Genomic DNA, 27,754 nt, shown 5'->3' with positions numbered 1-27,754 from the left:
GCTGCTCTAGTCCGGGCTTTCTACGCTCCCCGCCCCGTACGCTCTATCCTCCGCTCCAGCCCCTCTCTATGGTCGGGCGGCCGCTCGCTGTTGGCGGGCGGGCGGCAGCGGGCGGCGGGCGGCAGGGGGCGCTGTGGCCGCCGGCTCGGCGGCTATCATGCTCGGGGAGCCGGGCCTGGGCCGCGGCGCGGGGTGGCGGGAGCGGGCGGTGCCGGAGCGGAGCGGTGTAGCGGGTCGCTGCCTGGCGGGATGTTCCGCAAGGCGCGGAGGGTGAACGTGCGGAAGCGGAACGACTCGGAGGAGGAGGACGAGGAGCGCGACGAGGAGGCTTCTCAGGAGCCGGCGCCGGCGGCCGGAGCGGGGGGGGAAGGGCCCGGCGAGGCCTCCATGGCGCTGGCGGCGGGCCCCGGGCTTCTACCGCTGCCCGCCGGCTGCGTACCCCTCGCCCTGCCCGGCAGCCCCGCGGCCTTCGCCTGCGCCGCGGGCTACGGCGCGGCTCTCGGCCTGGGGCTGAGCTTGGTGGGAGGCGACAGGGCAGGCCTGGGGGCTCTGCCGGCGCCCGCCCTCCTGCCCCCGCCGCCGCCGCAGCAGGGTAATGGGCTGCCGGGGGCCGGGCGCCCCAAGGAGAAGAAGCGGCCGCGGGAGAGCAAAGAGGTGCCGCGGGCCAGCCTGCTCAGCTTCCAGGACGAGGAGGAGGGTGAGGCGGGGGTCTGCCCGCCCGTGGGCACTGGGGCCTGCAGGGGTGGAAGGGACCTGGAGTTGGTCAGCCTGCACCGGGCCTTCGCCCACCAAGAGGGCCGCGGCCCTTCTTTATTTGATATTTTTTAAGGCAGTCGGGTTGCCCCGTGTGACGTGGGGGTGATGAGGGGTCACGTAAGAGGGGGAGAGACCTGGGGGCGCGGTGCAGGGGGCCCGGGATGCACGGGGCAGGGAGCGCCCCATCCGCCCCGGGCTCGGCCCGGCTCCTGCGCGGGCCCAGCGTGCCCCCAAGCACCGGGGAGCGGCGGGCGATGGTGTCCCGTGGGTTTAACTCCGGTTTAGTGGGGTAGATTGCTTCTGTATTGCTGGTGCCGGGCTGTTGCACGCCTGTTGCCCTCGCTGCAGCTGGGGTACTCAGGGCGCAGGCTTCAGCCTGGCCTGGGTTTGTGCGGTAGCAAGTACCAGGCCCAATGCCTGGGCAGCCCCTCTCGCTTCCTCCCAGAACCGGCAGCGCTGGTTAGGGGGAATCTTTCCTGCGGCTTTGTGTGGAGTTTGTTTTCGTCTGATTTTTCGGCTGGTGTTCACAGGTTGCATCAGACTGCCAGTTGTCCTAGCACACTCCATGTGAAGCCACTGTTGTTTTTGTTGCAGAGTTAGTTCATCTAGCCGTCCATAAGGTTTATTAGATTAACCTTCACAAATAGTGGAAAAAGTGGTTGTGCGGTTTCTGGACCTCGACTTTTGGAAAAATGGCATAGTTATGTTTGTACAGTGCTTCAGCTAATAATTCTGCTGGATTCCAGCAGATACTGCACTCATGAATTGGTCCATTCACACTCAGATAATCTGATTATAGATAATAATTATTGCATATTAAAAATTATCAAAAACCACTCCTCAAACTCCAGAGTTTGTTGCATCCTGGAAGTTTAGGGTGAATAAAATGACCTTATTTTTATGATACCTTTTGTCAGTAGGAGAGTTAGAATTCGAAGAAAATTTTGAATTTTCTTAGAAAGAATTCTCTTGTAATCACTGGAACTTAGATTCTTAGACTAGTGATTTGCAGTCTTGACCAAAATACTGGAAACATGGAATTACACTATAGACTTAATAAAACCAAACAAACACTTTTGGATTTTCTACATCAAATGTTGTTTTTTTTTTTTTTAATGTGTTATTTAGTTCTTTAACTTACTGCATACCATTTGGTAGGTAGTAGTGCTGCAGGCATTTGAACTGGTAATACAACTAAAAACAGCTGTTCCCTTACTCATTAGGTGTGTATATGTGTGGCTGTGAAACTGTTGACTCAAAATATTGGGGCTTCATGAAATTTTCTTCCAAATTCGTGTTCACAGTGAAGGATGGATGGTTTTTGGTTGTTTGGTTGTTTTTTTTTTTAAAAAAAACCCCAAACATTACTACAGTCAGATAAAAGCAGGCCATGTGTGTACACTTTTTTGTCATTTCTGCCTTGCTTTTCAGTGACTGTGCTGTGAGCGGGCTGAATACACTTGAAAATTACTGCAAAAAGATAAAGTAGACCTGAGTCCACATGAAAGGATATAGAACTGATTTTGTTGGAACAGTGCAAATGTAAAGTCACATTAAATTATGTTGTTAGTGGCATTTATTAAGTGCTAGGTACAAAATTAACGGATTTAACAGGTAAATATACTTCTTGGCACATCTAATGTAATGTTTTCCAACTTCTTTTTTAAAGAAACTGAAGAAGTTTTTAAAGTGAAGAAATCAAGTTACAGCAAAAAGATTGTAAAACAATTGAAGAAAGAATACAAAGAAGATCTTGAAAAATCAAAAGTTAGAACAGAGGTCAATTCTCCAACAGATGGTAACTGCAAAACTAACAATAACTTTTGTAATGGAAAAAATTAAGTATTGTAATTACAAATTACTTGTTTTCAAGATGAATTGTTCATCTTTTTAGGGGATTTAGCATTTAGAACTGAAGTAAAGCATGCATTAAATGTGTTCATTTGAACCTTACCAGTGCTGTTCTGAAGCTGGTAGAGTGCGATTCTCTCGTATGTGGAAACGAATGTAGAAGGATGGAACTTCTCAGCTATGTATACAGTTGTCAGTAGACCTCACCAGTTTCTGTATTTCAGCTCTGTTTATGTCAGATGAGTTTCTTCTTATTAAATTAGGAAGGAATTAAATTAGTTTAGAACCATGTCTGATGCTTATGTGACAGGATGTGTCCTTGTAATGCATTGTCTTGAAAAGGAAGACTTTGGGGTGAGCAGAGTGGTGTTCTTTGTTATTCAGTAAATTATTCAACAGCTGCTTGCTTCAGGACTCGGACCTTAGAATGGACTTGATAACTAAGATGACAGGATGAAAGTGTTGGAGTAGAGGGATCTTTTAACAATGCACGATCCTCCAGAGCTTCGGAATAGACTCTGGGATTTCAATTTCATTGTCCTTCTGCTATTGGTTTTTGCGAAGCTCATTGGTAAAGCATAGTGATTTCTTTTTCCAGTTGGGTTTTTGTGTAAATTAATAACCTACAACGCTATAAGCACAAGCTGAGAGGCTTATGATCTAAAGATTGCCATGGTGTAGCTGAAGCATATGAGAATTGAATTTGGTCCCATGTAGAAAATTTCCCTTTTTAAGTTAATGAAATCAGTCTTTTAAAAATCTTAAAGATTTTTAAAAACCTTTGCATTTAAAAACCCCACAAATTCTTTCTTATTAGAATCTTTAAGTTGCCTGCACAGTGATATGGGGCATGAGCAAAACCAGAAATTATCATTTCTGTGGGTAATGTTCAGGTGATCTGTGGAAACCTATATTTTAATTCTTGCTTCTGTTACAAAGATCCTTTAAAAAAACTGCATTTTTTGCACACATGGCTAGTGTGTGCTTATTTTCTGTTTGTCTGGTTTGCAGTCTCTGTAGTTGGTTTGGTTATGGTGCAGAGACCTCACAGCTGCTACTGAGTCAGTAGACTGGATTTTCTAAACAGATGCTAAAGTCTTAAAAACTCAGATATGTGCAGCTTGGATTGGACTCGGATATGTGCAGCGTGGATTGGATAGCTGGATTTAACATGCATTTTTTTATGTAATATTTGTACCTGCTGCCTGTATCTGTATGTTACACACCTAATGTTGCACCCAGCCCAAGAGGAAAAGGTTCTTTTGAAATTAGTCTGTTGTAGTGGAAAGATTTGGTGTTACACAGGCAATGCTTTCTAATTACATACATAAGAGGCTGTGTGAAGGTTGCACATATGATCTTAATTATTGAGTTCCCTCACTTTTTTGATACTTGGCAATCTGTAGAATGTTTAGTGGTTGTTGGAGTGTCTGCTTTGTCAAATTATATTTTGAGAGGATGTCAGTGACTTAATCACAATTAAGAAGGTGTATTTTACTAGATCTCAAACAGTAAAATTACTATTTAACATTTTCATTTGATTTTTACTTTTGGTTGTTAGACCTTAAAAAAATACTTCTGAGTAACCTTTATAAAAAGAGTAAAACATGGGTTTTGTTGTCTTACCAGTTGAACCACCACTGGAAAAGACAGGACAGATTAAGGATATAGGCCAAGAAGATGGGACTGCAAACAGTGAGCATGGTGAAGAAGAAATGGAAGTTGAAAGTGAGAAGGAAGAAGAAAAACCAAAAGCTGGTGGGGCTTTTTCAAGTGCTCTGTCATCACTGAATGTTCTCCGCCCAGGTTGGTTATTGTAATATGTCTGATATGTTAGCACGTGCTTTAGTCAGCGTTTACAGCAGACTAATATATTTGAGATATTAGGAAATATTTTCCAGCAATATATCATGCATCAGAGAATTCAGGAAACTGCTATTTTCCAAAGCTGTTCAATTTTACAAGCCTTCTGTTCTACTACAGAATGTTTCATCTTGATGTCAAAAGCAGGAATTTGTCTCTCAAAGTGATGGCAAACTGTAAGAAAATCTAGATTTGGAATAGGTGACTTAATGAATTTTAACTGCTTTCAAATAAAATTCTGTCTTTAAATTGAGTGTCTCAGCTATAGGTCTGCAAGGTATCTCAAATGATTTCCTATCTCATTTTGCCTGTTGAGGTTCTAGTCAGGCCCTGAGGCCAAAGAAATCAGTCTGAGAAAGTATTTTTGAAACTAGTTTACTAATTGTTAGCTAACTCATGGTAGCCTGCTCCCCAAATAGGAAATGAATGTCCTGGGTCCACAGACTTGGCCATATTTCAAGGGAAGAAGAACTCCCAAATCATTTTTCCTTTTTCCAAATCACTTTTCCAATTGCAAAGTGGTGCAATAAAAGTACTTTATTCCATCTCTAAAGATACTGCTGGCTTAAATAGAGTATCTCCTGTCAAGTAGAAAGAGAATCTGAAATTTAACCTTTTGTGCGTGCCTTATCAAAGGAGCGGTAAAATTATTCATGTTTCAAAACACTGATTTTGGGGGATCGTTCTTTATATGACTTAGTTGCATTAATCTTGTGCTCTGGATTTTGTTTAATTAGGTCTGGTTTTGTTGTTTCCCCTCAACTGTACAGTCTTCTCATATTAGCTTTGTCTGGTTTGGTGTCCTCTTAATCTCTGAGCTGTCATCATCTGTTGAAATGGCTGATGTTTTTTGTTCCCCCAAAATAAGGAGAGTTGGGAACAATATCAGGACAGGAAGTGACACAATAAAGAACCTTGTTTTCTTCCTCCCTTTGCAATAGTCCGCTCCTGTAAAGGGCTTCCTCCTCTTTAGGAATATTTCCCATAGGCTCCTGCTGTTATGGCACGTGAGCTGCTGGAAGCAGAGTGAGACTTTTTTGGGGAAGGATCCCCGTTTTGAGGGTTTCTGATCAGCAAGGTTGCATGTGCAGCTTGTAAGTTGTTTGCAGATGCTTCTGTGAGTGTGGAGATTTTTCCTCTCGCATCTTTTTCTGTTTGCAAAGATGATTTGGTAGGGGTGGCAGAGGTGAGTGATAAGAAGTTGTAATACCTGTTTGGTTGCAGTGGTTGTTTAACGGTGCAAACATCTGTCTCTAGGAGAAATTCCAGATGCTGCTTTTATTCATGCCGCTAGGAAAAAGCGTCAAATGGCTCGTGAACTTGGAGACTTTACCCCCGTTGACAGTGAACCAGGTAAAGGCCGCCTTGTTCGAGAAGATGAAAATGATGCCAGTGATGATGAAGATGATGACGAGAAGAGGAGGATAGTTTTTACAGTGAAGGAAAAATCCCAAAGGCAAAAGATTGCTGAGGAAATAGGTAAAACCTTTTTAGAAGGACAACTGATAAACATTCACACTGTTTTCACTGCAAGCGCTCCTATTCAGCATTTTTAAAACAGGTTTTTCAAACAGGCATGAATCTGGAGTTATATTCCATTTCTAAGGAAAAGTACTGGATAATGAAATCTGTGTATAAAATTTTGAGCACAAACTATGTTCTCATGCTTAGAAGCACACAACTCTACCGAATCTGGTAGAAACTTACACTAAGGATCAGTTAGTATTGTTCCTGTACTTGGTTTTTAGGAAGTATATAGTTGGGAAAAGAAGAACATCAGTTCTTTGGTATAGCATTCTTCTTGCTGACAAGTAGGTAAAATAAGCTTTTGGAAAAGGAGAATTAGGATTTTAACATTAGAGGGTTTTACCAGCAGTTACTGCAAATTTACGCATTGGATTTTTTTAAGTGGATGTTACCACCAAAGCGTTGTGTGTCAGTTTTTTGAACTCATAGCCCTTACTATGGGTACATTATCTTCTCCTTTTTGTTACCTGTCTGTTTTACTCGTATTAAGGTATTGAGGGAAGTGATGATGAAGCACTGGTGGCAGGGGAGCAAGATGAAGAACTCAGTAGATGGGAGCAAGAACAGATACGGAAAGGAATCAACATACCTCAGGCATGTATTTAGTTGTGAACTCTTTTTGGTTTGTTTCTGCATATATTGGTTAAGTCCATTATAAACTCGAGTAGTTTACAGAAGGCTGTTTAATCTGAGAAGTTCAGTGTGTAACTTCTGGTATTCTTTAAAGAGAGAAATGAGAGGTTGGATTTTAAGCCAGTGGTATCCATTTCATTAGTTTCTCTGTTCTGTGTAGATACTGATTGTTTGTGGTGCTGTTAACCAGCATTTATTTGCAGCCTAAAACAGAGGTAGAATAATGCCACTTCGAAGAGATCTCTCTCCTTGTTTACCATTGGATTTGTAGAGTCTATGTAAACAGTGTGTGTTTCTTTGTTGTTTCTGTATCTTGTGTTGCAGCATGGAGTTGGAATTTTTAGCAGGTTGCACCATATGTTTTCTGTGCATTGATAGTGAAGTTGCCATGCAGTTGAAGAGGGTAGTTTTTTTAAAAAAACATTTCAGCAAAATCACAAACACACACACTGATTCTAAGAACCTATGTCATTCTATTAAACAGTCAGCAAAATTTAGTATAGTCCCAAACACTTGGTTATTGTAGGAGTAATAGGCTCGTTAAAGTTGTCATTTAATAACTTGTTAGAAGTATAAATATTTAGAATGATACTAAGAGTTTGTCCATTTAAGAAGGTGCTTCTGAGGGAATTTTTCTTCCACCTTAGGTGTTGGAAGTTCTACACTTAAATCCACTTGATAATTACATTTTGTAAATGTACCTGCCTACATTTTTCACTTTATAACATTTGATATCTGAAAGCAAGTAAGTTTTTCCTTTCTTTAAAGTCTATTATAGTACAATTGCATGTCCTCTTTCTTTAGGTTCAACCAAGTCAGCCTGCTGAAGTGAATAATGTGTACTACCAGAACACTTACCAGACACTGTCTTATGGTTCATCATATGGCATTCCGTACACTTATGCTGCATATGGATCATCGGAAACCAAGTCTCAAAAAACAGATAATACAGTTCCTTTCAAAACTCCCAGTAATGAGATGACTCCTGTTACTATTGATTTGGTAAAGAAACAGCTTAAAGACAGGTAGGACAGACCATCTTTTTAGACTTAAAGACCTGTCCCCTAGCTTTCTGTTCCTCAGGCATCTTTTAGTCTCGGTGAGCAAACACAGAGTTTCATCGCTGGAAAAGTACTGACTGGCACATCCATTAAAAAAAAAAAATAAAAGGCAAACAAAAAAAGCTCAAAGTGAAGATGACATTGACACTTTGTTCGAAAATCTCCTTGGATTGCTTCTCTGGAAGTGAAGCTTTAAGTATGAGGCCATTGATCTTGTTGAAGACAGGTCTGAGTTGCATCTTCTGGACACTGCGCAGTCTTATAGTCAAGAATTGAAAGGCCAGTGAGGTGTTTAGCTTGTCAAGTAGTATTCTTTTAAAGTGCAAATCAGATTTTTTTCCCTTTCAGTAGATAAAGAATTTAAATTCTAGTGTATACAGGGTTTTTTTGGTTTAAACACTGTAATCTGCTTGTCAGGTACGCAAAAGGTCCTACTGAATGAACAACCCAATTGCAGTGAGAAATCATTTGTAATGAACAGCTTGCGCTTTACATGTCTTCAAAATTGGTTTGTATGCCCCTTGTAGTGTTACAGCCTTTAACAGTGAATCAAGTCAGTAGAGGAGTAAGACTGCTTTCTATAAGCTATAGTTCTTCCCACTGCCCCTAAAACCTTTCCTTCCAGTTTTACTTCAAAGCCAGCCTTGCGCTATTCTAAGTGCTATCGACCTCTGTAAAAATTTGTGGGATTGGGCAGCGCAATGCACTCTGCACAGTCTAGCAAATTAATTTAAACCATTAGCCTTGTTGTTGATGTAGAGAGGGGAGAAAGTGACAAATGAAAGTCAGAGAATATGTCTTTGCAGTATTTCCCATATGTAGACTTGGTACTTGCACTGTCTCTTTAATATCTCAATGGTCTGAAATACACAGACTTTTGGATGTAAATTTGCTATTTATCCATTGCCCTTCAGGTTGGACTCTATGAAAGAATTGCACAAAGCTAATCGGCAGCAATATGAGAAACATCAGCAAAGCCGAGAGGACTCTACCAAGGCAATTGAAAGATTAGAAGGGTCTTCTGGGGGTATTGGTGAACAGTATAAGTTTTTGCAAGAAATGCGAGGGTATGTCCAAGACTTGCTTGAGTGTTTCAGTGAAAAGGTAAGGATGCAAAAACATTCATCTTTTTTAAAAAAAAAAAAAAATAGGGACTCTTAGTACATGCCAAACACCACATCTCCCTCTGTTTTCGAAAAGTCCCCTGAGAACATGTTCTTCTAAAGGTTTGGTTATTTGAGGGAAAATAACTTTTCATCATGCTAAGTTGGTTGTCACAAACCTCTCTTTCACAGTGTAAGAGATCACTGACTTTCTTTAGATTGCCTAAAACCACTTTTAGATTATATGGATTTTGGTAGATATTCTGGCATTTCAATTTAGATTCTGCTTTTTACTTGTGTTGGATTATCAGGTTAACAAAAATAAGGGCTGAATTACAACACTGCTAGTTTCTGGAATGCTTTATGAACACAGTAACAAAGGCTTTTATTTTGTGTGTTACTATAAACTTCCTCCTGCCAGACAGTTTCACATACTTGCTGTAGTATCTGAAGGAGAAAGATTTTAAAACTAATGTAGCTCTCTGAAAACACGCAAGCTTAAAAATATACTTATTTCATGTAGCGTGATACTTTTGTATATGTCTAACTCAAAAACTTAGTCTGTCTTTCTTATGTTATTCATTATGCTTCAATTACTTACTTTGTTGTAAATATAACAGGAGCTCCTGAATATATCTATGTGTATATTTATTTATATATATATATATATTACACAGAGGAGCTGTAAAATTCAGTTAGCAGCACATAGACTATTTCTTCATTGTCTTCTGACTTGAATATCATAGTATAGTATCTTCTTAATACATTAGCTGTCAGAATTACCTGAGTAGTTGAAGCTACTGCTTACCTAGCTTGTTAGGTATGGGAGAGGAGTATAAAAGCATTCTGTTGCTAATTGGTTAGACATTAATTTTCCAGCATTGGTGGTATTGGGAGAGTCCCTTCTTCAATCCTGTAAATTGAAGAATAGCTATGCCGTGAAGAAACGCAGGAAGTGTGGACCAGTTAATTCACCCAGCTAATGATTAGTTACAGTAGATATTGTTCACTGGAGAAGCAGTATTCCTGAGTCTGTGTTGGCATTAGCTGTTGAGGGGTAGTAAAGGTACTTTCCTTTGCAGCTGTGTCAGTGCTGGTTGCCCAGCTGTCTAAATTCCTACTTAAATATAACTTCTTATATTCTTTTATTCTGAGAGAAATTTGTATTTCAGAGAAGTTAAATACTTGTATCTCTATTCAGCATTTGCTTTTTAAAGATCTCTTGTTAAATTTCTTTTGTAATAACTATAAGCCATGTCTGGTGGTTCTCTTTGATAGCCCATGCTGTCTTGTTCAAATGTTATCTTTAAACAAATTGTTTTAGAATGCACCATTCTGAGTATAAACCAAGCCTTTTGGCCTCCCAGATTTTGTATAAACCAGAAAAACATACTGTTAAGTAATAGTGTAATAATTCCAGTTAAGTTTGTAGGAAGGTTATTGACCTATCTAGCTATACTAGTAAATAAATAAATTCCAGCCATTGTACAGCAAATTAGCTGCTGATAATTTCACAAACAGGCTCGTTAAAGTTGCTTTCTTACAACATACCTTTGGTTTCCTGGTAGTCGGTCTTTTAAGGATTGTACACCTGGACACCTTCCTCCCCCTTCCCATGCTCCCCATACCCCACACCCCACCTGCCATGCCAGTCCTTTGATCTTTTAAGATATGACTTTTATAATCTCCTGCTTCTTAGCGTGCATTCTCAGAGTTTCGCTCTTCTCAGTTGGAGGTTGCTGCAGTACCTATACGTACAATGACTTGCAAAATTAGGAGGTGATGTGGTCAGTTTAACAGGAGCATTTCATTTGTTACAATGTCCTATATATTCCTTAGTTGTTTGGCCAGATAATCTATTTTGGATTTCAGTGCTTTCAACATGACAAAAGTACTATCAAATTAAAAAACAATAGCCCACAGGACATCGCAAGGTTTTCTAAAAAGGAGGCGGGGAGAGGGGACAAAATAAAATAATAACATCAGTATCAGTTTTTATTTAAATAATGAAATGTAGTAGTAAATTCTTCTTATCTTTTGAGTGTAGAGATAAATTGCCTTCAGCTTTTTTGTAGAACCTGTGGCCCTGACTAGTTCATATTTAAAGTGTGTGTGTTTATAATATATAATGTACATAGTTGTTATGATTATAATATTAATAAGCATATAAAATGTGTACCCATAAATGTAATAACAATAGCGTGTGTGTATATATGTGTGTATATGTACACACATACGTATATGAACAACATCCCAAATATGTATAAAGATAGATCCCTCCCTGTACTTTCAACTATGATGATTTTATTTTATTAGGACTAGTCATTGTTATTAGTCAGATTTACATTGGTACTGATCTGAATGAGAAAATGGTTTGGTGAAGAAGCACTAATGGGTTCACAATATACTTGTCCGCTCCAAAAGAGTCCATTCCCCTAGAGTTTTCTTGTATGTCTGTTGACTTAGTTTTGGACAACAAAACAACATCATCATAAATTAGACTTTCTTCTCCCTACCATCTTATTTCTGCACCTCTTCACCATGCTCAACCCTTTGTGAACCCCAGCCAAGCAAAACCATTTTGGTTCTATTCTGTTTTGAAGATATTCTGAATGTCAGAAACACTTTACTCATTGGTAAGGTGCAGTGGAGAGTGTAAATGAGGCAGCTATTATGCAGATTTTAGAAACAAGCAATAGAAATGTCAAATCCTGTATGATTCCCCCCCACAAATGATAAAACCAGTGGAGCAGAAGATACTTGCATGACTTCCTTTACAAGTAATTACTGTCAAAATCATGGTTTCTTAGAAGGCTAGAAAGTGGTAACGGTGTCTTTATATTTTGAGTGTACGAATATGCAAGGGATACAGAAAGATTGCTCCCAGTGTCTCTTTGACAGCACAGTTAGATGAACTGTTATTTTACCTGCAAAAGCACATTATCAAAACACACTGTGTGTGTCAGAGAGGGGGACTGTAGGGTAAAATTAGCCTTGACAGCTAAATGTTCAGAGAGCTTTCCACTTTTCCTCATACTGTTTACCATGACAGTGAAGAAAAAACAAAACACTGAATTTAAGGTATTGACTAAACAAAACACAATAAATGAGGGCTGTAACTTTATAGTAGGCAGTGAAATTGTCAGTCACTCATCAACCACAGTATTGATTATAGAAGAATAACAGCTTCTAAGTCGCTTGTGTTTTAAATGGGAAATATTTTGAGCTGGATTCATAGATCTGAATATATAGTTGTGTTTTTTTAATCCTAAGGCAATTACAGAAAGAACGTCTAGGAATGCTTTAAAAAATTTTCATTTAACTTTTGAATTTTATAATTCCCTTTATATGCTTAAGAGAAGAAGCTGTATTTTCTATGGTAAACTGCAGTAAAAGTAGTGGGTTTTTTAAAGTATTATTTCTGTTTTCAAAATTGTCTTAATTCCAAATATATACTTCTAGCGCCGGGACATTTCCTCCTCTTATTTCTCTCTACTCTGTTTTCTCCAAAAGAAAGTTGTACATATTTTGAGTTGGTGCAGAGTTGCTTTCATTTTAATCCCTGTAGCCCAGTTTATACCACAAAGAGCTAATACTTCTTTTCTTTTAATATCTGCTCTGATGTGTGTGTCATTCTCAGATAGCTGAAATGGCCCTGTAGCTATAATCTCATAATCATTATATTTTACTGGAGGAGGTTCTTTAGTAGCTGCTGAGTCACATTCTAAATTACATCAGGAAACACTTTCTGATTTTATCTTTTATTTTGAAAAAACTTAATCCTGGATGGTAGGCAGCAATGAAATATTTGAGCTAAAAGGCTGGAAGACTGTGGACTAAGCATATGTCTTGGAGGTAAGGAGGATATGGCTTAAATGTTCATACCAAAAGGACTTGCTTTTCCAAATTAAGAGACTGTGAAAAGTTCTGTTTTGCATTTATAATGCAAATAATAATAATCTAATTTTAACTTGTCCTGGGAAATTAATTTTTGCAGAACTGAGCAGTGAATCTGCTGTTTAATGTCAGGAAATTTCTAGTTATTATAACATCTTTTTTTGTTAAAATTGCTACTGAAATGTAGTCCATTTAAAAAGAAAAAAGCGGCAGGTCTGATCTGACTTAAGTCTGTATCGTTCCAAGGTTATATTTAATGCATAACTCACACAAATTGTACGATTTTAATTGTAATGATAGGCTAGAGTAACATTTTACTGATTTGAATTACCTGTTGGCATAGCATGCTTATGCGATGTTTTATTGCATTTCAGTAATAATATTTCAACATATGCTGAAATAAAAGTTACAGCAAAACAATACCTGCTGGCTTCAGGAGGTTAGATTCATGCTTTGTTTTTTCACTGTATACAGTCAGGTTATTTTCTCATTGAAGTGTAGAATACGACTACATTCTTGTTTAAAGATAGAGGTGAAACTATGAGGTTTCAGTATTGTAAGCACTGTAACACAATACTATGTGACGTACTTGGTAGAGGAAACGAGTACTTGAAATAATATTTTACACTCTCTAAAATGGTTGTCTTACCGTGTAGACTCATTCAGTCGAGAAGTTACTTTCAGAATGCTATTTCTATGTTTGAAAGCTGTGAACATTGTTAAATGCATGCATTTTCTTCATGTTGAAACATTTACTGGCCCAAATGATCCAAATGGGTGAAAGGAAACAGTTTTGTGCTGCTAGAAGTACAGTGGCAGCATTATGCTTCGGCATAGTATGGTATCCCAGAAACTAAGCACCTGGAGAATTTGATATTACGTAGTGTGTTGTATTTTTACAGGTGCCTCTGATTAACGAACTTGAATCCGCAATGCACCAGCTGTACAAACAGCGAGCTTCCCGCCTTGTCCAAAGACGACAAGATGATATTAAAGATGAATCTTCGGAGTTTTCAAGCCATTCAAGTCAGTCCATCTTGAAGGTTTTTATTATTCATTAAACAACCTTGTTTACTTAGTATGGCTTAATTTAAATGTAAATGTTGAAAGTATGACTGTCTTAAAATTTATCCTTATCTTTGAGACAGGTAGAAGCAACTTTAGAGAAAAGTTCTCTAATCTGTTTTGTTTTAAACTCAAACCACTCTAACTCCGACTTCATCTCTCCTTTCTGTTGCTCTTAACTGTATTTTCTCTTTCCTAGCACTGAAAATGTATGCATGGTGGCAGTGGTAGTAGTGGTAGCGTGTGACTCCCAATTTATCTCTTATGTCAGGACATTTTTTTCTTTTTTCTTTTTTTTTTTTTAACCCTCCTTGAATCTATGAATTTCCTGTAACATCTATAGTTAACTCTATATAAAGCCATGAAGCACTGGGGTAGGGCTGACTTCTACCTAATGCTCTATTTTGTAGGCAGCATAAGTACTTAATTTCAAACACTTGACTGGTAGAGATAAAGAACTGGAAGAAACTTGTGTCATTGTTAAAAATTAGATTAATACAAGGGGGCCCTATAGGAAATACAGCTTAAAATTAGCCAGTTAAAATACCTGCTTACTATGAGTGTGTGCATGGGGGATTCTGATTGAGGAGTTTTCTTGTGATTATTCTTCAGTATGTAGAACTCTACAAAAGTATAAACATTAACTTGGATGGAAATATATGTTCCTTGGAGGAGATTTTATTCAGCATGTTAAATGATGGGTAATATATATTAATAGTAGTCATCTTTCTGCTTTGGAGAGCTTTCCATTTTTAAAAATGGCTTTCTTGTCTGTCCTATTGCTGACCTAAAATCCTATAATAAAAGCCATTTCCAATTCTGTCACAGTGTGTCCAGAGATGAAATTTTGTTAATACCATTAGATAGAACTTACTGAGGTTGACAGAGTGTTAGGGCATCAGAGTTGGTCATCCCCTTATGGAGTGGTTAGCGTACATATTCCCCTTATGACTTTATTTGGAGCCATGGGCATCACATATAGGCCTTGCAATTTTACCATGAAAATGCTGTTGTGAGAACTAGAAACTTAATTACTAAAAGAAGCTTAGAATGGATTATTTTAGACTGGAATTTAATGGTCAGGTGGGAATAATTGTCATTGTCAAGCTGGGTTTTAAAGAGAGATCTTACTTAGTGTCTGAGAGTCTTGAGAATGAATTTCACTGTATCTAGAAATAGTTCAGTTCTGTCCCTCAAACTATCACAGAAACTAGGAATTGCTGCCAGCCTTTGATTTGATGTCTGTTGCGGACACAGACGGTCTGCTTTGCCTCATACTGTGTCAGAACACTAAAGGGCTAGAAGTGAATTTAATTTTGTCTGCCAACTTTTGCTGTACTTCTGCGTAAAGACAAGTAGTTCAGCTTCAAATAACATTTAAAAAAATTGGACAAATGATGGCTTCATCTGTATGTTAAGGCTGTTAGTAGTTCTGGTATAGAATGGGAATACTGACATAGATCATCATTCATATTTTAATGATGGATTTGTAAATAGATTTAGTCAGAACATGTAGATTTACTCCTGAAATTTGGGTAGGCTTTTGTTTAAATTTTGATGTTTCTATTTTAGTGGGTAGACTTGAGCACTGGATAACATTCAATCCAGTTTTAGAAATTTACCTGAAAATGGTGAACTAGAAACATTCTTGGGTCTGCCTGCTGGCTGGTGATCAGCTTCACTGGTTAGCTGTGGTGTTGTCTATAATCAGGAACTTCTATAATGAATCACAGCTTAAGAAGAGGAGGGAAGATAATTTGTTTTCATGTAGATTTTGATGTGTTCTAAACTTTAGGCAATCTAAAGCATACAAACTTAGAAAACACTATGACTAGAACGCTGAAATATATATTCCTGCTTCAGTCACACTTCTCTGCCTTTCTTTTTGTTCATTTTCTTTTCAAAAGATACATGGTGAACGTGTTTCTGTAAGGAGCACTTTTTGTCTTGGAACATTCAATTTAAGCAATTTCTACTAAAACTTTTATATAGTGGGGCACTGTTGTGAGAGGGACAAGAGTGACTGTTGGTGAAAACTATTTGACATTTAAGTGGAGGTGATTTTTTTTTTTAATCTCTACACTTGCGAGTTCAGTCTTCTGGGTGCATCTTTTTGAAAACCTTGACTTTCTACTTCAAATTACAGTTAGTTTAAAGTAGGTAAAAGGCTCTTATGAAACTGCCTACAACACATCTAATCGTAAATAAGCATTTTAATTTTCATCAATGTAATTTTACAGATAAAGCACTGATGGCACCAAATCTTGAATCTTTTGGACGAGACAGAGTGATCTATCAAGAACAAGTAAAGCGTCGGACTGCAGAAAGAGAGGCTAGAAGGTAGAGTACTGAGATTTCTTGTTCATTAGGAGTCTTTGCCTGCTTGCAGAATACAATTGTCCTGTGTGACATACTAACATAAGTAGCAATGTTGGCTCCTTTCCTGCATAGGGAAGAAAACACTTAAGCTGGTATGCTGGGGAGGGCTATTCTTATATATATCCCGTTGCACATATATATATCTTATCTATCTATCTCTATCTATCTGTCTATATATCTCATATGCATATATATCATGCACCGTTGCATGATACTGATTCAAAACCACTGAAGAAAGCACAGTAAACCCATTCTGTATATATACAGTCTCTGCTGGTTTCTCTTCCTTCCATTGTTTGAGGCAGCAATATAGTGGAATGTTTGGTGTGGTGACCTAGGGAAAGTTTTTTTCAACCTGGATTTAAAAGTTAAGACAAGCTTAGGTGGGTCTGTTCATTGTATAGGGGGCAGAAAAAAATAGTAGCTGGTTTATACTGCTGATCCTTTTCAGAGCTCGTCGTAGACAAGCAAGAGAGCAAACTGGGAAGATGGCAGATCACCTTGAAGGCCTTTCCAGTGATGATGAGGAAACTTCAACAGATATTACAAACTTCAACATGGAGCGAGGTTAGAAAAGCTACTGAAGCTTTGTGTAACAAAATACAGAAAACTTGGCGGGCGCAGGGAGGGAAATGGTCCAAATGCAGCCCTGTATGTGCATTTCATTGTATTTTAGAGAAGGTTTTGTGCCTTGCTGGATCATCAGTGTGACCAAAACAGTCTCTTTTGCCAATCTGTTGTGCAGCTTGCAGCTACCTAAATATCCCATCCTTAGTGAGATTCTTTTTATTTAATTCAAACATTCTTTTGCTGGCGAGCAGAAAACTCTTGTACCTTCAGTGGATATTAAGTCTTCCTTCTAATTTGTAACATGGTTTATTGTTCTTCAAAGATCTATTTATCTTACATGTGAAATTCTGAAAACCTCAGTGCTTTAGAAATGTTTTTTTTGCTTGATAGGAAGCATTTTCTGGAGTTTTGTGCATCTAGAAATGCAATGACAAAAGTTTTGTAGACTGTTACAGCCTGGAAAACTTTGCAGATGACAGAAAACAATGTGGAATGCAAACACTGATGAAAGATATTGTGGTATTGACTTGATTTGAAATTTGTGTGCAGTTTTATTATGGCTTGCTCAAATTAACCATTATTATGCAATTATGCATAAATATGCAGTAAATGGGATTATAAATTAAGCTAATGCCTCTAAAGCACTGGGAGAATGGCAAGAAGCCTGAGATTTGGTGAATAGTTTGATGGAACAGTCATCTTTCACAGCAGCAGTTAAAAGGTAAACAATTCCAGTGGTTACTGTGAAACCAGTAGTGAAGAAAGTAGAACATCACTGTGGTAATCCTGTTACTTTCTTATTTTGAACCTTATAATTCTGTCTGATTAAAGAGAATTTAATCAAATTAGAAGAAATGTGGAAAAGGAGAGCAGCAAGGTTCACATATATAAAATTGCTTATGTTGTATGTGAGGAGGTATTAAACAGTTTTGGACTCTTCAGCTAGAACAGTGTTGCCTTTTCACTGTATGAGGGCTAGGGGGCATGAAGTGAAGTGATAGGATAGGTTTAAAGTAAACTAGTCACTTTCCACAGAGTGTAATAAAAATGTTGGAAGTAATTGCTGTAGGTGGCTGTGGAGACCCAAATTATGAACAGCTGGAAAAAACAATTAGGTGAACTGTCTAGCAGTTGGATCCTTCAGAAGTCTGAACAGTTTCCACACCTTTAGTTGCTGGCTGATTGAACAAAATTGTGGATGCAGGGAGAGGTCTTTGGTAAACAAAGCAACTGTTTGTGGTTGTTAGGTGCTATAATTAACTTTGCTAAGTTAAATGATCTAGATTAAAAATCCAGTGTGGCTGAATTGTTCCTCGTAACTTGGCACTTTTATGTGTACAAAACCCTTTTGTAGGAGTTTCATCAGTTTCTGAGTAAGCATAGTATTTCTAAAGCTTTTTTTTATTATTTGTAGCTCTTATATTAGTCCACAGTCAGCAGTGAGCTATGTGGAACAGAGAGGTGCACTTTGGACCTGCTAACTTTATTTGTACATCTCCTCTTGATCCCTGTGTGTAAAGTCTGTTTATATGATATAATGTCATGTTTCCTTAGCCCTGTCTCTACCTGCTGTGTATACTAGTTACGTTAGTTATGTATAGGATACTACTGTAACTGAACATTTAAAACTGTGGCTGCAGCAAAAATGACTGACTGAAATGAAACTCACCCTGGGAAGTAGAAAAGATGAAGGGAAAATAATATATATAGAGAAAGTTTTGGACCACATAGAATACTAGTACTGTAAATACAAAAAAAAAAAAAGATAAGGAAGGTGCTAAGGGATTGTAATGGTTATCCAGTGCTAACAGACATGTTACACTCAGGAGCTTAGCATGGTGCCTGCCAGGACCCCCTCAGTCTGAAAAGCTGATTCAGTTGCTTATCTGAGATGCCCTCCTGTACTTGCACTTGGATGAACAAAGTTGTAGAATAATTTGGGTTGGAAGGGACCTGGAGATCAGCTGTTCCAAACTCCCATGCGGAGCAAGGCCAGCTTTGAAGTTAGAGCCACACTGGATACAGCCCAATACATCACCAGCCCAGTGTCTGATAACTGAAAATCATTGTATGAAATGTTTAAAACCAGACTTGTGATAAAATAGTACATTGCAAAGTACTTACGTTTTTATTCCTTTGTGTATTTGAGGCAGAAGTAACAGAACTTTTAAAGGTGATGGTTTTTTGGTTTTTTTTATAGGAGTTAGCTTATGCCAGTGAACATCAAAGTCCATCTTGAAAGAGGTGTTACAGGGAATAGGCAATTAATTTGTTACTCTCTTTCTCCTCCCCCCCCCAGACCGTATATTGAAAGAATCCAGCAAAGTTTTCGAAGATGTTTTGGAAAGCTTTTACTCAATTGATTGTATTAAGTCACAGTTTGAAGCTTGGCGCTCAAAGTACTTTGCTTCTTACAAGGATGCTTATATTGGCCTCTGTTTACCAAAGCTGTTTAACCCTTTAATCAGACTTCAGCTGCTTATCTGGACTCCTTTGGAGGTAAGGTCCTCTGCAAGCAACTGCTACATAACCTTGTCTATAGTGGTTCTTTCACACTTCTGCAGAGCAAAGTAAATTGCACCTTTGATGTGTGCTTCTCGTAAATGCGTGTTCTAGGCACAAAGTTTAAAATGGGCACGTCTCTTGGGGTGAAGCTTTTGTGGGGGAGTTTCTGGACTGTTGTCCTCTGTGTTCCCAACAGGCCAGGGTTCAGTTCAGCATGTGCCAGTACCTTCTCAATGGGTGGTGTGGACCAAAAAGCCACTTAAGCTTCTTAAGTGATACATTTAGGTTTTAAAATACTTAAGAGAAAATTGTCCTTCTAGAGATACAGTTTCTTCAGAAGTGGAACTAAGCCTGTTTTTATGTTGACTTAGAACCTCTGTCTCTACCTTATACATCCTTCTTTCTCTCACCTACACCTTCATACCCTGTAGAACTCTGGATGGCAATTTCCAAGTCTTCCTCATAGTACTTGTTGCCCCGTTATTAGGTAGGGAACATGGAAAAAGCAGGATAACATGGTTGCAGCCCAGTATCCCTGGCACATATTCGTTGTTCAGCCTGCATGCGTGTGCTGACATGAGTAGCCATCAGGACAAACAGTTCAGATAGCTTTTGAACTCCCACTCTGTTCTTCCTACCACTGAAAGCTTTTGTAAGGTGTTTCTGCTGCAGTCAGGTGTGTATTTTTGCAGTACTGGTAGAAACTTACTTTTTTCCTGCTATGTTGCCATTTACTGGGGAGTGGGAGTGGGTCATAGGCTCAGAGTGAGTGAAATTTCATAAGCTTCTTTTTTTGGTGTGTTTTTTCATTTTAATTAGGAAACTAGCCTAATAAAGCAGATTGTTGCCTTCCCTTTCAAGACTTAGCTCATCTACAGCACCGTCTGCAGATGTGTCAGCCTATCTCACAAATGACTGAATCTCTTCTTTTTTCAGAAGTGTTTTTTTTTCTTTACTACTGAGAATATTTGTAGAAGGGGATCTTCTGTGGCCTCTGCTCTGATTGCAGAGGATAGGAAGCACGAGACTTCAGAGAGCATTCAGAGTATTTAATTTGAATAAAAGAAGGAAAATCTGTGAACGGTGTCCTCATTAAATTTAAAACCGTTTTTATACATTTTCCCTTCCCCCCTGCTATTCCTGTGTGAGTTCCCAGGCTGGCAAAACAAAGTTCAAGTTAGTTGGAGACACTGTGCACAATTCTCAAATCTAATGATTTTCACTGCTCTGTGTTACTGGTCCTGTTAAGCATTTTGTTAAGTTAGAAAAACTGCAAGGCATTCATAAAAAGAGTTTTTTAATCCAGAAAGCATAATTCTGTAACACAGCACAAATGAATTATACTTCTCACTTTTACCCTTATCCTTAGGCTTTTATTTGGGTCTGGTGTATTTAGAAGTTAAAATCTGTAGGACAACAGCTGCCAAAAAAAGCAGTCTTGCTTCCACTATTTTCACTTTCATTAGACCTAGTGATTGTGTGGTTGTAAAGTGAATTGGTTCATTTAGCAGATTTATGGAAAATGGACCTTGCTCCTCATCCTCTCTCAGGTTTTGGTTAGGTTGGGTTGTCCATATGCACTAATCTGACCTGTGATGCCATGATTGGTAGCATGCAGGCAAAGAGGCAGAACATTTTCTTTGCTTCTCAGGAATCAGGCTTGCCTATGTTTCTGAAGGAGGTAGTATCACTGCTTCAGAAGTAGGGGAGACAAAGCAGGTGAAATAATTTGCCCGTTCTTGTGCTAGATAAAGAGAGTGTTAGGTCTTGAGGCACTATATCTTTTTGGTTTTAATTGTTACTTCCAGTGCAGATGAGTACCTGACACATAGACAAAAAGGACTAGATTTTTAAGTTGTTATTGTGCTCAATCCCTGCTTACTCTGCCTGCTTAGCACACTTGGTAGACTGTTTTAAAGTAGTTTTATTCTGTTTTGTGAGTGTATCATACTTGCATGTATAATACTTTTTTACATGTTGACTTCAAATCTGTTTAGGAATCTAACCTCAATTCTTTTTTTGTTAGGGCAAGTGTCGAGATTTTGAGACTATGTTGTGGTTTGAATCGTTGCTGTTTTATGGCTGTGAAGAACAGGAGCAAGTGAAAGATGATGCTGATATTTCACTATTGCCTACCATTGTAGAGAGGGTTGTTCTCCCTAAATTAACAGGTACAGTCTTGGAAAGAAAAAGGGGATGTGTGGAAGCTGATGCTTGTTTGTGCTTTCAGATTTTACTGTGTTGTAAATAAATGCCTGATTGTCTTAGTACCTATATTTGATTATTTGCAAAGTGGAGTAATTCTTTTACTCTCTTACAGTGATTTCTGAAAATATATGGGATCCTTTTTCTACAACACAAACATCTAGAATGGTAGCAATTGTACAGAAACTAGTAGATGGATATCCTTCAGTGGTGAATGCAGAAAACAAAAATATGCAAGTAAGTTGTTTTTTCTTAAATATCTTGCATAAGTTAAGGAATTTGAATATATTTTTAATACACTATATTGGAGAGCACAGCATGCTTAGTGAGGAGCAAGAAAGAGAATTTTGCAATTATTTGTTGCTCTGCAGCCTAGTTATGGAGAATTAAATACATGATAAATTAGGAGGAGGAACTCAGTGAAGTCTCTCCAAAATAAATGCTAGAAATAAAGAGTTACCAAATGTACTAAGACTTGTTGGCCTGCAGTTTTGATTTAAGTGTCAGCTACAAATAGTCAGGCTTCTCTTTTTTTAGATCTCTGTAACCTTTTGAAATGTATTGCCTTGAAATTTGATTATTTTACTTAGCTTCTCTAAATACAAGAACCGATGTCATGAGTTCAGGTGCTGTAGCTAATGCAATGTATGCATTGTCTTTAGAATAATGGGAGGTGGGCCAAAGCGCACGTGTATGGGGAAGTTAGCAGAAGCTTAAAAATGACAAAAGCCTTGACTTCGCAGAAGTTAGTTGTGTAGCCAAGCTTAACCATAAAGTAATTCCATTGCCTTCCATTTTTATTGAAAGTGTCAAATTTCAGCTCTGTTAATTATTACAGGCTTCTCTAAGACTTTATTTATATGTGTGCTTAAGTGTGTATGCCTCTTACTGTTAGGCTCACAAATGTTCTTTGTTGCTTTGAAAAATCTATTTCTGAGTGGTTAACTATGAAGCAGTGTTTTGGACACTTAAAAAAAAAAAATTATCTGTTTCAGATGCTTTTAAAGGCATTGTTGCTAAGAATGAGGAGAACACTAGATGATGATGTATTCATGCCCTTATATCCAAAAAAGTAAGTTTGCTTTCAACTATGGTGTTAGACCTTATTAGCAAGTCGGTGCCTTCTGTCCATAGTTAACAGGGTTTTTTTCCCAGTATGGTTCACTGGCTGGATACAGGAGATGTTTTGTTATCGTGCTGTGAGGATTTAGCAAAGACAAGCAGGATGAAAGGGAATATTTATAGAAATAAACTGTGTGTGGGAAGGAGGAAGCCAGCAAACTCCAGACAGAGGTGGTCTTGGTTGCTCATTAAAGAAATCTCTTACTTTCCAGCATCTTAGAAAACAAGAACTCTGGTCCATATTTGTTTTTCCAACGTCAGTTTTGGTCCTCTGTTAAGGTAAGTCAGTAAATACATCCAGTAAATCTTTGGTCTAGACAGCGTAGCAATAAAATCCTCTTCAAATTTGTAGAAAATGGTAGATGGAAATTGCTTTTAACTTTACTTGAAAGAACTCTAAATTAGCATTCTTAGTCTTTGATAATGCACTGTGCCCTCTTCAAAAGACTGCCAAGAGAAAGCATCATCATTTTAACCTGTAGATTGAGGGTTTACTTAGCATACTCAACCCAGGTTTTTTAATGTCATTGTGCTTGTCAGAATAAAATACACTGCTTTTATTTCACTTACATGGAAATGAGAGCGCTTGGTTTGTATTTTTATATATATATAGTCTGTGTGTGAGAATCTTCATGAAAATAACTTGGCCCCTTTTGGAAGACTCACTGCTATTTATAAGAGCATTTGTAATCTTAGTTTAATTGAAACGATAAAGGGTGTGAAAGAAAAAGTCTCTGTGTGTGGAATGTGCAATATAGAGTGTGCAAAGGTCTGTAAGAAGCTATGACTGTTGTAGTTTATTTCCAATAAAAGACTGTGAAGAAAATGAACTCCAAACTAAACAGGAAAGTAAAGAGACCCATGTTGATTGAACTGCTCATTTCCATGGTCCCACAAACAGAACTCTTATCTGGAATTTTCTATCTAAATTGCAGCAGTGAGGGAGATTGTATTCAGAATAGGTTTGCAATCACTTTATTTACTTAACATATTTGTCGCTGAATTCTTTCACTTTGAAATAAAAACCAACTTCTTAAATGCTGTCTAGACCAAAATATGCACAAAGCTCGTTTATTAAAATGCTGCTGTTACAAGTGAAACAGGATGCTTATTTAGGGCGTGTATCTCTTAAGAGCGAAATATCCTGCTTCTGGCAATATCTGTCAGAGCTTGGGCAGTTTATGCGGGCTGTTACCACTGTTTATTTTAGGGAAGGATTAAAAATACAGCTTTCTTGTGCTAGAAAGTCGATTATAGCATCACAGACGAGTAGAAGTAGAAGCTGGGAGGCAAGCGCTCGTTTACTGTTTCCTGATGATCTGCCTCAACACTAAACTGCTGTCTGCGTTCATTTGTACGAGGCTGGCAGCAATTCTCCCACCAGCCATACATCAGTGGGCAGTAACAGCTGTAGTGCTGGCACAGCCAGCACTCCCCCGTGATGCTTTCTGTGCCTCTTGTGTCACTGTGCCTTGCAAAGAATGGTATGCTGGCAGCGGAGCTGGGGATTTCATTGACAAGGGGGATGTGAATTTGCCCCCGTATGGCATATGCTAGGCCTCACTGGGCTTGACATGGACATCAAATTTTGAGAACAAGGTAGCTTAAAACTTTAATTCTTTTTTTTTCTGATTTCTTGGGCAAAACATGAGCAAAGTTGAGGTGCTGGTTGTTGTTGTATGAGAATTTGTAACACTCTAGGCTGGTGCTTCACGAATTCTGAATAGTTTTGAAGCTAACAGAAGGCATATTTTCACTGCTTACCTTGGCCATACTGTTGCATTTGAAGAGGCTCTAGAGTGTTTGATCAACTTCCTGGTTTCAGTACATTTTAAAATACTTATTTTTCCTGTGTTGTATTTTCAGTTATTAGGAAACTTTCTCCAGTGGTATGGAATCCTTTCAAACAAAACTCTCCAGGAGCTGTCAATAGATGGTCTGCTAAATAGATATATTCTTATGGCTTTTCAAAACTCTGAGTATGGAGAGGACAGCATTAAGAAAGCTCAAAGTGTAAGTAAAATCAAACAGTATTTAAAATCTCTTGTAATTCAGAAACTTCAACTGGAGGAAAAATGTAGTTAAAACTTGGTCACCTGTGAAATCTTGGCTTTGATATCTCAAAGTTGTCATGTTGGTGAAAATTAGATAATTTTTTTTTTGAATACACAAACTAAGGAAGGAACTTTCTGTGGCTCATACCTGTAGATAGTTTAGGTACAGTGTAGATTTCAGTGGTTTACTGCTTGATTTTTGGATTTTTTTTTTTTTTTTTCGGTAGGTTTCTTCCTGTTGCACCGAGTTGGGCCTTGTCACCGCAATTTTACCTGGCAGACTTCACAAATCTTGTTAGCTAGCTTTTAAAATTTTGTTACATTGTGTTTAACTTTCTTTTTCGTGTTATGTCTAGGTAATTGCTTGCTTTCCGAAACAGTGGTTCGCTAGCCTAAAAGGAGACAAGACTATTTCTCAGCTCGAAAACTTCTGTAGATACCTTGTTCATCTGGCCGATACAATTTATAGAAACAGCATTGGTTGCTCTGATGTAGAGAAAAGAAATGCGAGGTAACTTATTTTCAGTTAATGCAGTTGCAATTCTTGTGCTTTGTAGTATTCTGCTGATGCATGCAAACATTAATAAATATCTCCATACTGCTGCATGTCTTTTGAAACATCTTTGAATTCAAACTTAAAAAATCTTGCGGTATGGTAGGTGGAGAGATTTTTAAGGTGTCTCAAAACAGCAATTCCTGGAAATCTTTAAACATTCATAATATATTTAGCACTAATGCTTAGTGTCACTGATCCTGGCAAATTTTCTATCTACTGGTTTTGGACTGTTCCACCTTGTGAGCTTGTTGCTGATTGCTGCATAATGGCTTCTAAATTACAAACTGCTTTTGTATATATTACAAAAGTTCGGACTTGATTTACACAACAAATTAGATGAACCTGTTTTCTCTTAGACTGAAGAGTCATTTTACTTGTATCTGATAACCAGCATAATTAAAAGTTCAGATTAGATGCATAAATGTTACTGCTGGCCAAGTCACCTGAAATGCTATGAATGTGTCATTTTAAGCAATGATAAACTTAAAAACCAAGTTGTTGCACTGATATGCAGGAATATAACAAGACTGGAAAATTGTTTATTCCTGTGCTGTTGCATGAGAAGAGGTTTCAAGGTCAATAGTTCTGTTATTCCAGCAAACCTGAAGTTTGGAAAGATGAACCTCCTTGCTACCTGCATTAGTCATTCTTGGTAGTTGAACTTGCTTGAGCCATTGAGTTACCCTTCAATTATTGAGACTTTCTGAGGGATTAGATCGTTCTCCCTTTTTGATCTTAGGCATAGCACTGAAACACAGAGACAAAAATTTTCCTTAAACCATAGCAGAAGAATCTCAGTTAAGAGGTTGGTTGTGTTCAATTTTTTTTTTTTCCCCAATTACCACGTTGGTTATTGGACACTTTTCTGTCTTTGGAGTCACTTTTGGCAGTGACATATGAATCATCTTGTTTTCAGAGAACACTGAGCTTTGTTGCCACACTGGGTTGTGCTCAAACAACTTTTTATCTGCTTTCATATTATGACTCAGAACTTTGTGTCCAAAGTATGATAGTAGTGTCACATACCAATTTAAATTTCCCCATGATTCAAATTCAAAATAGACTTGTTACCCCTTCCTTTCTAAAACCAAAATGCCTGGCCTAGCATGATACTGGAATTGAAATTAAGGACTTGAGAGCATCCAGTAGAGATTAAACTTTTTCTCTTTTGGTAGCCTGTTTATGAATTTGAAAGAACTTTCTTTAACAGCTGAAATAACAATTTAGTAAAATTTTCTATTGGAAGAGAGACATCTAATTAATCTGTTTTTCATAGAGAGTTCTAATTTAATTTCTGTCTTCTTGCTTTTTCTAGGCATTTAACATATCTTTTGCCATTGCCCCACATTAAGTCTGCAGCAGAAATACTACTTTTTATAACTGAAGAATGTTATGTGTTTTCGTATAAAGCCTAATATAGTTGTTTGAAACAAAAATGCAGTAATTGCTGCCGAGAGGGAAGTGTATCTTTACCTATGTCTGGTGCTAGTTTTCTAAACTGGATGTGTTTTCACAGATCAGCTAGGTTCATTTTTAAGATTGATTTTAACTTCTAGTATTTTTTGTGAGACTGGTCTAAATTTCATGTCCGTCCTCCCAGCAAGATACCAAAATGGTTTTTGACAGCTGAAGTCCTAGCAGTTTGTTCACTTTAGGCTTCCTACATTGACCTGAATTGTAATGCAGTTCATTGGTGGCAAGCTTCATAGCTTCATACCTTTTTAAGGCACACATTAAAGCATACTTGCTGCCTTGATTTTTTTTTTTTTTCTTGCTTAAACATTAGTTACCAAGAGAGCTGTGGCTCATTGCAGAGTACTATAAGTAATCCAAAACTTTTTCTTGAGATTATACTGCATCTAGTATTAAATCATATTGTATGATTAATTCCTACCCCCAAAATATTTTTTTTAATTTCAGTGCAAAGCTGATGCTTAGTCTGATTAAAGTAAGTTGGTTAAGTGGAGGAGAACATGAGGCGAAGTTATCTGAAACTGATTTGCTATATGGATTCATAATGTAGTCTTCTGTTGAAATATTAATACTTGTATATGATTTGTCTATTCCTCTATTGATTTCTTCTTCCTCTTTTTTTAGGGAGCACATAAAGCAGATCATAAAGCTTCTAGCAAGTATTCGAGCACTGGATCATGCTGTGACAGTTGCAAATGATCACAATGTAAAAGAGTTAAAGATTTTAATAGAAGGAAAATAGACTTTTTCAACAACTCATTTTGAGCTTTAAAACCATTCCTGATGTGTAATTTATGTACATATGTAAAGTTTCTTAAACTGTAAAGTATTGATCTTTGTTTTAATACAAAGTGCATTCTTATATACAGCATCCTTAAAAAAAACAAAAAACAAACAAAAAATGACTTCTTTGAAAACAAAAATGGAATCCCAAGATTGTCATCTTTCCACAAATAACATTTTCCTTAAAGATTCTCAAAATCTTGTTTACAAAAATACTTTGTACCCATGATTAGTAGTCATCTACTCCTGTTAATTGTTCCATGGTTAACTGGAATGTGTATAATATATTACGTGTAATACAATGTATGCATCTATTTATACCACCATGTTGCTTTCACACTGGATATAGAG

The 27,754-nt window shown here is 38.0% G+C and overlaps 1 protein-coding gene across 1 annotated transcript; it reads left to right on the top strand.

Annotated features, from left to right (window-relative positions):
• Positions 1 to 249: 249 nt before the first annotated feature.
• Positions 250 to 27,754, top strand: PAXBP1 (PAX3 and PAX7 binding protein 1; the record flags this gene model as incomplete). The annotated part of the gene is made up of 18 exons (XM_082014139.1): positions 250 to 697; positions 2,426 to 2,554; positions 4,237 to 4,413; positions 5,728 to 5,949; positions 6,488 to 6,591; positions 7,435 to 7,655; positions 8,606 to 8,795; positions 13,594 to 13,717; positions 15,997 to 16,096; positions 16,587 to 16,702; positions 19,005 to 19,204; positions 21,237 to 21,381; positions 21,531 to 21,652; positions 22,411 to 22,487; positions 22,750 to 22,816; positions 24,404 to 24,550; positions 24,948 to 25,102; positions 27,245 to 27,754. The coding sequence occupies 18 exons, from the start codon at positions 250 to 252 to the stop codon at positions 27,360 to 27,362; spliced, it is 2,862 nt and encodes a 953-aa protein (XP_081870265.1). The 3' UTR covers positions 27,363 to 27,754.

Source organism: Phaethon aethereus, assembly GCF_964289735.1.
Source record: "Phaethon aethereus genome assembly, chromosome: 1".
NCBI lineage: Eukaryota > Metazoa > Chordata > Aves > Phaethontiformes > Phaethontidae > Phaethon > Phaethon aethereus.
Note: the sequence above shows the minus strand (reverse complement) of the source record. Positions and strands in the feature narration are given on the sequence as shown.